This window comes from Haliotis asinina, chromosome 6 (genome assembly GCF_037392515.1).
Source record: "Haliotis asinina isolate JCU_RB_2024 chromosome 6, JCU_Hal_asi_v2, whole genome shotgun sequence".
Classification (NCBI taxonomy): domain Eukaryota; kingdom Metazoa; phylum Mollusca; class Gastropoda; order Lepetellida; family Haliotidae; genus Haliotis; species Haliotis asinina.
This window is the reverse complement of record NC_090285.1, coordinates 19,520,879-19,535,171: the sequence shown is the minus strand read 5'-3', so window position 1 is coordinate 19,535,171 and position 14,293 is coordinate 19,520,879. Positions and strand designations below refer to the sequence as shown.

Below are 14,293 nucleotides of genomic sequence, written 5' to 3'. Positions count from 1 at the left end.
ATCACGGCGAATCAGAGATTTGAACCCTCAGTTATGGGTTTAGTCGTGGGACCAAGCAGTAAGTGCTAAATCCATAAAGATCAGGGTTAATCAAGACCCGACTGCCTTTACCTGAACTCAACACATCCAGCACTCTTGGTAGGCGCCTTCCACTGCATTCTGATACTGCTCTTTTCTGCCAGGAAGTAATGAGACATGACATGGTGGTCACAGATGTCCTCTTTCATCAAATCCCTCACGTACCCTAGGTAAGATGTCACCTGAAATTGGGAAAAATAATTTCATTTCAATTTTCATCACATTAAATTTGCCAGTTTCACAACGGTTAATTACTTTGCCTGAAAGGTATTGTTGGTTAAAATGTCTAGACTTCAGGCAACAGCATAAATATTAATAAAGATGAAAAGAAGAATATTTTCAATCAAACTAAACACTTTCAGTTTATTTAGTAGTTTATACACATCAGACAAACAAGCACTTCAATGGACAATGCCTTATTGTTATCAAATTGTCAAGCAGCATTTAGAAACCTGAAATAAATCCACAACCCACAGTGTTTAGAAACACACAGTGCCATAAATGCCATGTTACCAGGGTTCGTGACGAAGTTTTTATGTACTTGTCCCTTCCCTCACGTTTCTTGTGTGACTAAGACACAGGTGATGATATCCCTTAGGGGTGCTTGTAACCATATTTGTTACACACTGCTACCATTTGTCACCATCTCTGTCTCAGTTTGTGAAACAGGTACGTCTGTAAATGTATCATTTACACAAGGGATAAGTGGATCATTTTGATTACTGACAGAAAATACTGAAACAATTGAGATTACTGAAACAAGATCTACTGGAACATGGATATGTTGCAAGAAGTATCTAAAGAAATAAGAAACAATTACATTGTAAATAATTTCTTTACAATTATCACAAACAGTGAGGACCAAATAATGCTTGGTAGTATTAGAGATATATAGACACACAAATTTTCTAATTGTCATTTTTCATCCTGCTTAAAACATAAAATTTCCTTCTTTAATGCAGGGGTGGACATATTATATTTTCTTTATTATTGTTAAACCTTTCTTATTTTTCAAAGGCACCTAGCATCTCTGGTCAAAACCTTTCTGCAGGTGTTAAACCTGAGGCAAATATATTTATTTCATAAATTATATTATCACATAATTCCTGACCCCATCCCCAGATTTCGCATGGTCCCTTGCCTTAGACCATATGACTGTGAAAACAAGAGACACATAGTTGTGCTGTGTCTGGAATGTACTGATACCTATTGTAAATCATATCCCCAACACTGCAGAAATATGACATGCAGGTGTTGTGGCCTGGCACATGACAGCCTGATAATTCACAATAAACTATGGTGTAATCACTATTCCTCGTCCATGAAGTTGTTGAGTTTTCTCCCAAGAGGAAAACTGACATTCATCTCCCTCTTGTATGTTAAACTCAGACAGACAAATATAATCCCCTTTGCTTGCTTTGCCCCTCCTTGAAATGTCTGCACTGCTCTTTCACCTTCTCTCTGTACTGTGTGAGACTCTTACACAGTGTGTATGAAAACCTACAGGCTAAGTTGACAGCCTTGTCACAGACCTATATTTCATTTCACTCAACTTGCTGTGTAGAATCCCTCATATCATCCTACTTGCTCAGCTATGTAACTCATATCACATCATGTAATGGAGATCTATGAATATTTGAAAAACATTTTGGTGTTCTAATATCTTAATGTTATCATCTATTATTAGCAGTATCCTGAAAACATTACAGCTAAATCAAGATATATCCTGCAGTGTTTGTGTTGCAGAACATGATCACTTCCATTCCCTCAGGCAATCTAGGCTGCTGCAGTTTCCCCTCAGAAAACCAGTTGAAGTTTTATTTAGATAAGAAATCTTAACACACGTAGACATGGTTACTTATTTAAATAAAAAAGGTTTTGATATTGGCCAAATGCATTTCAGTTGATAAGCATAGATATTACATACAGAAACTTCACATTAACTGCCAATTAAAGCAGATATAGGCTATGAGATTTCACTCTCATCCAAATACATCACAATTAATAGAATTTATTGTAACTGATAAAGAACAGTTGTAGAACCATGTCTACATTCTTCATCAAAAACAAGCTCCAACAGTGCTATTTCTATTTCGATGGGTGGCAAGTATCTGTATATCAAATAAATATGTTTCTCCTATGTTATGAGATACAGAACCATATAAATTATGCTTTTTGCATGTAAAAATGAAAGTAAATGTGCATTTGTCATTCCTATCACCTTTCAAATGAACTGATAGGAAAAGGGAACTGCTCTGTATAGTATAGCATTTCCTGAAGAAAGACCTGGCTTGCCAGTGCTTTAGGTTAAGGAGAAATGCAAACAAACATTAATCATTGTGTCAGGATTTCATGGTGACCAACTGAACAAAATAGAATAATCCTAAACAGTCTGTATTAAAAAAAACCAGGATATTATGTTTAATATTACAACAGAAACAGTCTGCATGACCATCCAGAATGGGATATTGTCAACATGGACTGCCAGATTTTCAAATTCACCTGCCTGACAGTTGGGTTGAAATTTAGACATGTATAAGCAGATATTGGTCATGTTTCAGGACAATGATTCATTGATTATTGTAAACCAAAAGTTACTGTGTTCTGTAATCTGATTGGTTGAAAAACATGATTAAATGGTATTAGATTCCCGGAAACTGAAAGACTATTCACCGCGTATTGACACGTAAACAATTGTTTTGTTGTGTCATCAACAGTGGTGACGTCATTCAAATCATATTGTGACGTAAAGTTAGAATGACGTCACAAATGAGCAACTCCAGATGCTACCATGAGAACCAGCTGAAACGGCCAGCTGATGACACTTCACTGCTGTGTCCGTATTCGATGTAAACGAGTGCAGACACTAAAACCCCTTTGGTTTACTTTTGTGTTTACAATGTCGATAAACATCACGTGTTGGCCAATTTCCAGGCGTTCTTGAGTATTTGAAGCACGGGAATATTTCATTTGAAACCTCCGGCTGACGCCGTCGGTTCCAAATGCATTCCCATGCTTCAAATACTCAAGAACACCCGGAAATTGGCCAACACATAATGTTTATCTCCTAATTCATTCATAAAAATAAATGATGAATTCCAAATGGATGATAAACTAAATATCTTGTCAAACCTAAATTATTTGCCGTCAGGTAAGTTTTGATCAGTGTTGGCAAGTTTGACATATAACCAACCCTGTGGGCATTTTCATACTTTATGTATTATTTTCATCAAAGCATTATTTAAAAAAACAGATTTAGATTGAAAAAGAATGATTAGCAAAACAAATTACTTATAAACATTTTCAACATTTACACAACTTGCATCTAAAACCAAGAAAAGATTTGCTTTCTGAAATATCCTTAATACATGCCCTTGTATTTCACATAATCTACTGCCATGTTGAGAACAATATTAATGTCCAATAAATCATACTTTTTCCTCAACAACAAAAACTTATAACTGATGTATCCATGTGCTACAAACATAGTTCAACAACATAATCACATTTAAGAAGAAAAAATGTCCGCACACCACATTTTTTCAGCAATCATTTAGAAACCTTTTCAACAAAATGTAGAAAACAAACAGTAAATGATAAGAGTTTGAGCAAACAGGGTACTAAATGGAATGCAAGTAATGTTTGAACTAGAGTTCCAATGGATTTTTTAGAAGTATTTGTCGATCATTGCTGACACGACCATAGTCTCATACATCAACACGCCTGTACGCCCAGCCCCGACACAAGCCATGTAAACCTTTCATGTGATCACATTCAAATTATTGTCAAATGTAAAAGTCTGAAAGAGAGAGGCATTTGAACTTGGGTAGATTTAACAAGACTGACTTTCATAAAACATGCCTCGGAGCAAGTAGTCTGCTTGATAGTCGTTGTTTTATTCTCCATGTTTGATCCAGCTCTTATCAAGATGAAAACGAAGTTTGAAGATTTGAATTTCAAAATCCAGATTATGGCGAGAAGTGTTAGAGGTTTTGTATTCATCATGTTATATGCCTCTTACAGAAGAATGAGTTAGACGACATGGGAAACAAGGTAGTCGTATATGGGGTTGTCAGATTCTATTAATGATCATCCCATTGAGTTAGTGTGTGAGTGAGTGAGTTTAGTTTTATGCCACATTCAGCAATATTCCAGCTACATGGCAGCAGTCCATAAATAATCGTGTCTGGATCAGATGATCCAGTAATCAACAGCATATGCACTGATCTGCACAGTTGTCACAATATGGTGGAAATATTGAAGATGTGACTACAAATCTTAACTCACTCATTCACCCAGTTATAGAAATCACATGTATTACATCTCCCTCTGTATTTTTTTTATCAGTATTTTTCACTGGAGTAGTGCTACATGATATCAACAACAGCAGCAGCAGCAGCAACAGCAGCAGCAACAGCAACAACAACAGACACATGTGCTAAACATTATTCCCACAGAATTTCCCTCTGTGTCATGTTTGATAACTTGTTACAGGATTTGGTGTCAGTAATTTTTCCAGGAGGTAGCAACCCCAGATGACAACAACAGCCATCATCTTAATCATGGTCCACTATTTCATAGATCACATTGTTATTCAATAGATCATGGATCACTATTCCATACACACTGGATCACTATTTCATATATCATGGTCCACTAGTTCATAAATCACATTGTTTTTCCATAGATTCATAATCATTATTCTTTAATATCACTCATGAACACAGATTACCGTTAACATTCCAAAGGCTTGTTATTCATTCCAGTAATCTTGGGACGTGCTGAAAATCATGGTTTTCTCACAAATCTAAAAGAATGGTATCTTCTCTGCATCATACTTTTTTGTAACTATAGACATTCCATTACATTCCTGTATATAAGAAGTTTCTTCTCACCCATTTATCACAAAAAAGGTCAATTTACTTTTTCATTTTTAGGTAGGTGGAACATGCTCCAATCTTATCATTATGTCCTTATTAAATGTCTATTGATATTTTAATGAGGTCTTCATGAAATGGCTCATTTCCTCCTTCCTCACCTGTCAACACCTTAACGGATGCTGAGTCCAACACCCATCTTTTCATAAACAATTCTCTTTGAAGATAATACCCATCATCTCAACCACATTTCATAAATTCACTTTCTTGATAATGTATTCATTTATTTATAACAGCTCAAGCAAGTTCTATCTTCCGTTTAATAGACATGGTGCTGTCGATCATTCAAGATTAAGACATCACACTTCCACATTTAGACTTCAAAGTCAAAAGGGAAAATAATTTGAACTGTGAATGGTGGAAAAAACACTTTGGGGTGCCAATTGCCAGTCTATCTTAATTATAATCTTCATGCATTTTGCATAACTTTTTATGGGGAGGAAGTAGAGAAATGTTTCGTAGCTCCGTGTACTATAGGTGAGTTGAGCCAGTGAAGTTTATTCAATCTGGACACCTTCCAATCTTGAAGTGAGTACATGTTGTTTCATAAGCACTCTATGTATATGATCCAGTGATAAAGTTTTCAACTACCTGACAGATGCCACATATTTCATCAACTAGCATTGGCTGTAAGACTGCATGGGTTCATTTGTTTCAGGGTCTGTAGCCAATGGCTCTGGGTGCTTGCAAAATTCATTCACAGAGCCATCAAACCAACCAGAGAATCAATCATGATGGCATGTATATATGTATATCTTAGTCAGACAGAAACAAGGTTCATTATGATGAGGATGACGGATTGAAACCAGATGCAACATATCATATCATTCACTCCAACAGATTACAAGCAGCATATATTGATATGTGGTGGTGAAATGATTGACCGCAAATGTTAATAGGATTTTGTTGTCCAATAAATGACAAAACTGTTGCAGAAATTTTTGACTAAATCATACAAAGATCAATAAGAAAAACGCACAATTTCATCATTCTTCAGAATTCTTGAAATTCTCCCACATCAAAAACAAAATACCATCATAAACACAACCAGTGTCGACCTGTGAAGGTCCCGGGGTAGAACAGACCTTCAGCAACACATGCTGGCCATAAAAGGCCACTATGCTTGTCGTAAGAGGCGACTAACAGGATTGGATGGTCAGTCTCGCTGACTTGGTTGACACATGTCATCAGTTCTGAATTGCGCAGACCGATGCTCATGTTGTTGATCACTGAATTGTCTGGTCCAGACTCGATCATTTACAGACCACCACCATATAGCTGGAATATTGCTGAGTGCGGTGTAAAACTAAACTTATTCACTCACAACCAGTTTCATCTCTGTATGTGGCTGTCCAAAAAGACTTGCCAGAAACTGTAGACTAATGTTTAGTTTCTGAATATATATAATTTTGTTCATAACAAATAAATCATTTAAACTGAAAAGGAGTCCTGAATCTAGACTTGATCATTTAGGGTTTTAGCAATGCAGGGAGGGCTCGGCTGTTGAGAAAAAAACATGGTTCAGGATCTGAGAGACAGACCTGGGAATCTGTGACATGTTTCCACTGACTACGAAGAGGATAATAACAATTTACATCCCACTAGGGAGAAGCATTCACCTGGATGTTTACAAAGAGATACAGTACCGACCACAAGTGGTCAAGAATGAATCTGTCTCCAAAGCCAGTGCTTCTTATAACAGATTTTTCAATTCAGTTCCTTTAAAGTATAGCTGAAAAGGTCACCCTCGGTTGTGAAAACATTGAGAGAGAAAATATTCTGAGTTACATTCTGAGCAAATACTCCCAGGTTAAAGTGCCAGGCTGCCCACATTACAATACTGTCACCCTCGTATGTGTGAATTGTGTGTCTTCTCTGTCCTGAAAGCCATGAGAAGCATCTACATCTTCATCCTGACGCACTCAAGAGGCCACTGAATACACAAGGAGCACAAGAGCTTGACCCAATATTAAGGCTAAACATATGACATATGTTGAATGATACTGACACAGATGTAGGGATTAGCGTGGCTTCCTTGATCCTGGTGGCTGGTGAGGTATTAATAGTACTTGTTCATCAAGCCTAACCCCTGAGTTTGATTCCCAGCATGGTTATATACACGTGAAGCTCATTTCTTGCATCCACTTTCATGAGTGAGTGAGTGAGTGAGTGAGTGAGTGAGTGAGTGAGTGAGTGAGTGAGTGAGTGAGTGAGTGAGTGAGTGAGTGAGTGAGTGAGTGAGTTTAGGTTTATGTCACCTTTAGCAATATACAGCAATATCACACCTGGGAACACCAGAAATGGGCTTCACACATTATACCCAGGTTTGGAATTAAACTCTGGTTTTCACCATGATGAGCAAATGCTTCTACCACTGTTCAACTGGGGCGGTGACACTTTTGATACAAAACAGGAAGTATGAAATTTGGCATGCTATAGAAACACATAAACCTAAATATATCAGTTAGCTGGGTATGGTCCTAACAAACCAAACCTCTATACTGAATACACTTAAGAATTAGAATGTAATCAGCTGATCCTGGCATCTAAGGGGCATAACTCTACACATCATGGGTTACCATGATGGAGAAGTGGCACTCAAGATGTTTAAGTGAATACATATATGCTACAATACTAAAATAACACTTGTAAATGGCATTTACTCACATCAAAGTGACCAACTGTCACATTCTCCTCTTTGGCTCCCTGTGGCACTGCTACCAACATGTAACCTAGCAACGTCTGGTTCGCCCTGCCTTCCAGAATTACTGCAAATAAAAACATTGGTTAAGGTTTTAGGGTATGATTGAAAAATTTTAAAATGGACATCTGTTCAAGATGCATACAAACATATAAAAGTAATCTGACACATTTTGACATCTGTCAAAGATTGTTTGCATTAATCTGGACAAGTGTCCCACTTTAGAAATATGTCCAGAGCTTATGATCTTGTAATTGATGCGAACTACTTTGGTTGAAACAGTCAGGGGCATTAAGGTATCAAAGTAATAACCAAGCCACGTCTAGGAACCTGGATTAGCAAAGGGAGAATACTCTCCAATGTGATAAGCTGCACCTAACAAAACAAGTTTACATTGCCTTCTTAGCTATATTAAGTGGGTAAATAAGTGAATTAGTTTAATTCTACGCCGCACTGAGTAATATTCCAGCTATTTGGGGGCAGTGTGTACATAATCAAGTCTGGACCAGACAATCCAGTGATCAACAGCATTGATCTACCCAAATGAGACAATGTCATGCATGTCAACCAAGTCAGCAAGCCTGAACACTCAATTAGTTGCCTCTTCTGACAAGCATGGATTACTGCTGATCAATTCTAACCAGGATCTTCACAGGTTTCCAAGCAGTAACCCTGGCACTTATTATTTCTAGACATAACACATGCATAAACAAATCGCTCCATTCTAAAAATTCGTCACAATTAAAAAATCTGGATCTAACCTACCATGCAAAGAAAGTCAGCGCTAACTACAGGCCTGACAATAAGTTGCTTTAAATTCTGGTTCCTGATAAAGTCAAACGACTCTAAAAAAAAACTTTGCATTTTTGGGAGGAAATATGGTACATTTACTGTTAATTGTCTACTTCTCCAGCAGTATCACTAAATCAGTTAACTGTTTCTCATCTAGATCACCCTACAGATTACATCTTTTCTAGAAGATTAAAGCTATTTAGCAACAACAACAAGGGCAATTTTCAACATTACTCCCAGCCAAGACCAAATTATGCTTTAGGGAACAGCAGTATAAATACCGTACAACTATTATATGAGATGTTCCTCTGAGATTCACTCTGCCTCATGGGCAGTTACTTTCTTTCTCAAGATCCAACATCCTAGCATAAAATGTGATATCACATACATATAATCTAAAAACAACAAAGTTATTTTGATGGTATATTTAAAATTCCTACTTCAAAGCACATAACTAAATTCCCCAAACCAATAAAACTTTACGTGTAACCTTGCAATGATAATATTCATGATACTTAATTATGTTTACCTCCAAAACTGTGCATATTTTCATCATTTCTACATGATGCTTTAAAATTAAAAACCACAACCATACCTCCTGGTGAGTCTGACAAAATTCCAGTTATAACTGATCACAGAGAACCTAAATACCTATGTAAACAGTGTGGACATTTGTTAATAGCAACTATGTAGATAAAGTTACATGCCGATATTTATACCCTAACATCAGTACAAGATCTGACCAATATATTTAATTTTTAGCAAAAATTAATCTGAACTCTATACAAATCAGAAAATTGTAACTTATTAATCAAAGGAATGAAAAGTTGTAAACAATTATCTTCCCTGATTTTGAATTTGTTCAAACATTTATTTGAAGTCTTTTCCCTTCAATCAAATATGAAAGAAAGGTAAAATTTGTAATTTGTTTGATATTTTTTGTTCGCTCTAGTTGAAATAATATGTGGGCCTAGAAAGAAAAGCACTAAAAGTGCTGATAGCTACATCACACATCTGCAGCCATCAAACAAACATTAAATATTCCAGACATATTTATTTTATATTAACAAATTCAAAGACATAAACTTGATGACATGTCTACTGACGAGACAAAAGGAAATCATGGCATATGTATTATTTTCTCAATGACAGCGATTTCTACTCTCACCAAACCTTAATGACCATTAAAAGTCTATTCAGGACTAACTTTGCATTCTTTGGAGATTACAAGAGACGAGTGGATTACAGTTTATAGCCCATTTGAAAAGTGTCTAGATAATGATACACAGAGCACTGAATAACCACCACTTGATACTTCATGACAGTTGAGCTGCAGCTCTGATTTGACAAAATATTCAGTCAGCCATTGACTTGCTTCCCGTTAAATAACAAAAGAAAGACAGATGTGATTCTCATGGGAAGAGCCATGAAGAACAATGTTCCAAATGTGCGTCTGTTAAACACATTTGCTATCATTAGTAGAATAAATACTATTGCCTCCATTTTAACCCTTCTTTCTCACAAGGGTGGAAGGTTTGAATTAAATTTAAAACTTCAAACACATCCTAAACAATGACCCCTTATTCAAACCAGCTGGAGTGCTGATTAAAATGAATGGTCAGTTGTTAGGGTTTGGTTGGAAAATATTATTATTTAGGATCAGAGGAAGATTAAACATCTCAACTGCAAAACATGGGTTAATGAAGAAGGCCCAAGTAAGTGCATTCCCAGACTCAATGCAGTTCGTGCATGATGGTTACATGACAATGTTGTACTTAAACTGTACAAGAAATTGAAGAAATACATCACTTTAGGCACCGTTCATTTAATTTTCCTACTACATGCATTTCCAAAAAATCTAATTACTTTTCAATGCACAGTTTGAACATGATGGCTGAGTATGATAGTAGGTTTACAGGAATAGTCAGATGCTGAATTGTCTTGTTTACATCATACTACTGGTAAAAACATTCCTTCAAACTTAATGCACTGTAACATATCACTTTCACTAAACAGAATTACGTTGAAAACCTATGTTGTTCCAGAAAACACCCTCTTCATTCTCATTAGAGCATTTGTCAGAGTTTCTCTTCAAGGATTAACATACATACTTTAGCTCAGGAACCTGCCATTTTGTCTTCTTATCGGGGACTACATACTTAATCGAAAATGGTCTAGTGAAAAAGAGACCCGTGAAGGTCCCGGGGTAGAATAGGCCTTCAGCAACACATGCTGGCCATAAAAGGCGACTATGCTTGTCGTAAGAGGCGACTAACGGGATCGGGTGGTCAGGCTCGCTGACTTGGTTGACGCATGTCATCGGTTCCCAACTGCGCAGATCGATGCTCATGTTGTTGATCACTGGATTGTCTGGTCCAGACTCGATTATTTACAGACCGCCGTCATATAGCTGTAATATTGCTGAGTGCGGCGTAAAACTAAACTCACTCACTCACTCACTCACTCACTCAGTGAAAAAGATATGTGTTTTTATTAAGTCATGGTATTTAAAGTAATTTAGCAGGGTTCTAAGGCTAATCATGACCCACAAATTTGGTTCCCATGTACATCTGCCAGCATCAAACTTCCACCATAGTATGTCTTTGGCCATCACCTTTCAAAATCATGACAACAATATCTGTTCATTTTCAGTGACCTGTGCAGGTTAGCCATCCCACAAAAGACATAGGATGTGTGGGTTCTTTTAACAGTTGGACTATAGGCCGAGATTTACCCTCTCTCATCATGTTGCAAAAAGAGAAAACAACGAAAAGAAACTTATCTATGGCTTTGCAACAAGAGTATGTTGGACTGGGAACTGTTTAGTTGATTGGTGAACATCTTGTCCAAGGTATTGTTTGGTTGATAAGTGAACATCTTGCACTTGGTATTGTTTAGTTGATCGGTGAACATCTTGTCCAAGGTATTGTTTAGTTGATTGGTAAACGTCTTGAATTGGATATTGTTTTGTTGATTGGTGAACATCTTGTACAAGGTATTGTTTAGTTGCTTGGTGAAAATCTGGTACTAAGTATTATTTAGTTATCTGGTACTCGGTATTGTTTAGTTGATTGGTGAACATCTTGTCCAAGGTATTGTTTAGTTGATTGGGGAACATCTTGCATTAGATATTGTTTAGTTGATTGGGGAACACCTTGCATTAGATATTGTTTAGTTGATTGGTGAACATCTTGTACAAGGTATTGTTTAGGTGATTACTGAACACACATAGATTCACAAAGCCGTAGGATAATTCCCCACATAGATACACTGTAAACCAATTCAAGCTGTTGAAAGCCATGTAATACCATACTCACTCACTTGACATTTGAACCATGAGTTGTGGTTTACTTCTTATACAGTTTATCAATTACAACATTGCATGTCAGCTTAACATGTGGGGAGAATCTCAAAGTGACGCAGGTCACCACCTCTTTGCTAGAAAGAACAATCATTGGCTTCCTATCTGAATCTTCCATTGTGTCATCTAGAGGGCTATATTTGTATCTTGACTGATTGATGAAGCTAATGGTCACGTAATAAACTTTATCTCTGCAGTGTAGAGTGCAGCAAGCTCTCAGTAGCAGTGTCTGCACCTAATTTCATCCTTTAGTATCTGATACAGATACGTGGTTTGAGATGCACGTACACATGAACCAGCCCCCACAATGATACTGCTTTCACTGGGTGTATCAACGGACCTCAATTATTTATCAGTTATCATCGAGGTCAACCATCGTTCTTACCTCTAGCTTGTGACATCATTAACACAAGCCATAATACTCGAGATAACAACCCTTTGATCATCGCGAGTGTCATCATGTCTGTCTGTCTGTTCATCTCTCACCTGGCACTACCTGAGCTTATTGGCTGCTTGTCATATCTCAGTGATGGCCTATGATCGTCAGTGTGACATGTGATGTTACGGTTACATTTGACACAATGTACTGTCTGTACAGAATGACATGTGAGTGTAAGGAGAGACTTATGCCCCATAAATCCTAAACGACAGTAGTTAGCTGAGATTTAGGGGTGAGGGAAACGAATTAGTTTGACATGATGGAAATGAAAAATACCACTGGAAGAGGAAACTGGTTTTTCCCAAAGGGTAAATCATCATGCACAATGCTCCTGGGTATTTTTTCCCATTCCAATAATTTCTTTTGCTGACAAGGTGAAACAGTTAAGCTAACTTATTGAGTAAGGCGACGATTAGAAACCAAACCTGATACCTCAGGTCAGTTACTAGGTTCTTCTGAAACAAACAAGCCCAAACAAAAAAAGGTAGCAGTTAAAGGATGTAAACTTGATGTATTATCTGCAAAAATATATTCTGGTTCCAGTGAAGATTCTAGAATAGCTCAAAATACCAATTACAATAAGGCTTTCAATTATTAAAAACATAAACCAATAACATGGTTTCATGCAGAAACCACAGCATAAAGGAAAATTGTGTGCACAAAAGAATTTCATTCTCTGTTCTTTCAGTCAGAAATTTCTGTACAGGTGTTATCGCTTACATGAAGTAACTGCAACCTGTCAGCCATGATAACACCATTCATTTCTTGTAAGTTTGAAATTTTTAGTCAAAGGAAATTTCTTAATCAAACAGTGTTGTTAAATCAACTTTATACTTTCATAGCCAATTTTAAACTTTCAAATCTAACTCCACCCAAACATCTCAAAATTTCAAATTCCATTCTTTCTTCCCCCCAAATAATTCTGTAATCAAAATGTATTTCACACAGTAGAGGGTGTGTAATTTTATTTTTCACATAACAGGGAATGAACTGCTTACTATTCATGGCAGCTGTGACTTGTAGCTTTCAAGTATTCAGGGTATGTCTGGAACCTACCCTGCGTTCAGTCTTTCTAGGCAGTTGAAGCAGGTTTGTTCACTTTTGAAAGGTTTCTAACATCAACTTCTCCTAAAGCAAGTCAAGCAAATGACAAGCATATAAAACCCTACCTGACATACATCAATCATTGTAAGTGGCTTGCATGAAGTATGCATTGATTGCGTTGTCAATACAATATATGCATGCTTACTGCAGTGTGAAGTGTTCTCCTAAACATTTGGAACGCTCGTGGAACGTTTCATCCCAGCTAATCCATGGCTTTGCTTCAGTATTAATCATGTAATCACCCTTGATAGGTATATTATAATTCAATTTGGTCTCGTGATTATATACTGTACTATACCATTAAAAAGGTAGGAAATATTAGATTGTTGCGAACATACCATTAGTCAGTGCATATGAAGAAAAGTAATATATATCCATACAGATGAAACACTTCCAAAGGAATGGAATAAATTGTCATATTTTCACTTAATTTCTCTTCATCATCGCTTCCTCCTTGGCTTCATCATTTGAATTTTATCAGTCTTGTAAATCTAATATCCCCTACTTTTTCAAGGGTATATTTTCAAAAAAACATTCTGACAACTTCTGTTTTATTCTGTTTTATTTCTGAATATAAGTTTATGGTAAAGTAAGAAATATATTCAGGGCTGTACTTAACTTTTCTTAATAAGGGGGGTACTATCAACATTAATATAATCAAATGTTACATAAGTTGATGCATAGAAAGTAACCTGTACAAAATTCAAGGGGGTGCAATCCTCCTGCCCCCCTACTCCTTGTGGGTAAGCATCTTTTGGTTTAACTATCCATGGCTATGGTAGAGTGTAATATTTCATTCATGGTTAAAGTATAACTTCAATACTATTCTGGTTCAGGTAAAACCAAACAACTTCCAATGGTTAAGGCAAAATGAAACATTT

The 14,293-nt window shown here is 36.7% G+C and overlaps 1 protein-coding gene across 1 annotated transcript in view; it reads right to left on the bottom strand.

Moving 5' to 3' along the window:
* The window catches only part of LOC137286377 (spondin-1-like), a 115,299-nt gene that overhangs the window by 37,635 nt on the left and 63,371 nt on the right, over positions 1-14,293 (bottom strand). Inside the window, exons 2-3 of the mRNA XM_067818193.1 lie at positions 7,683-7,783; positions 112-260 (exon numbers count right to left, since the gene is read on the bottom strand). Coding sequence (XP_067674294.1) covers positions 112-260; positions 7,683-7,783 — 250 coding nt within the window. The remainder of the gene's footprint in view (positions 1-111; positions 261-7,682; positions 7,784-14,293) is intronic.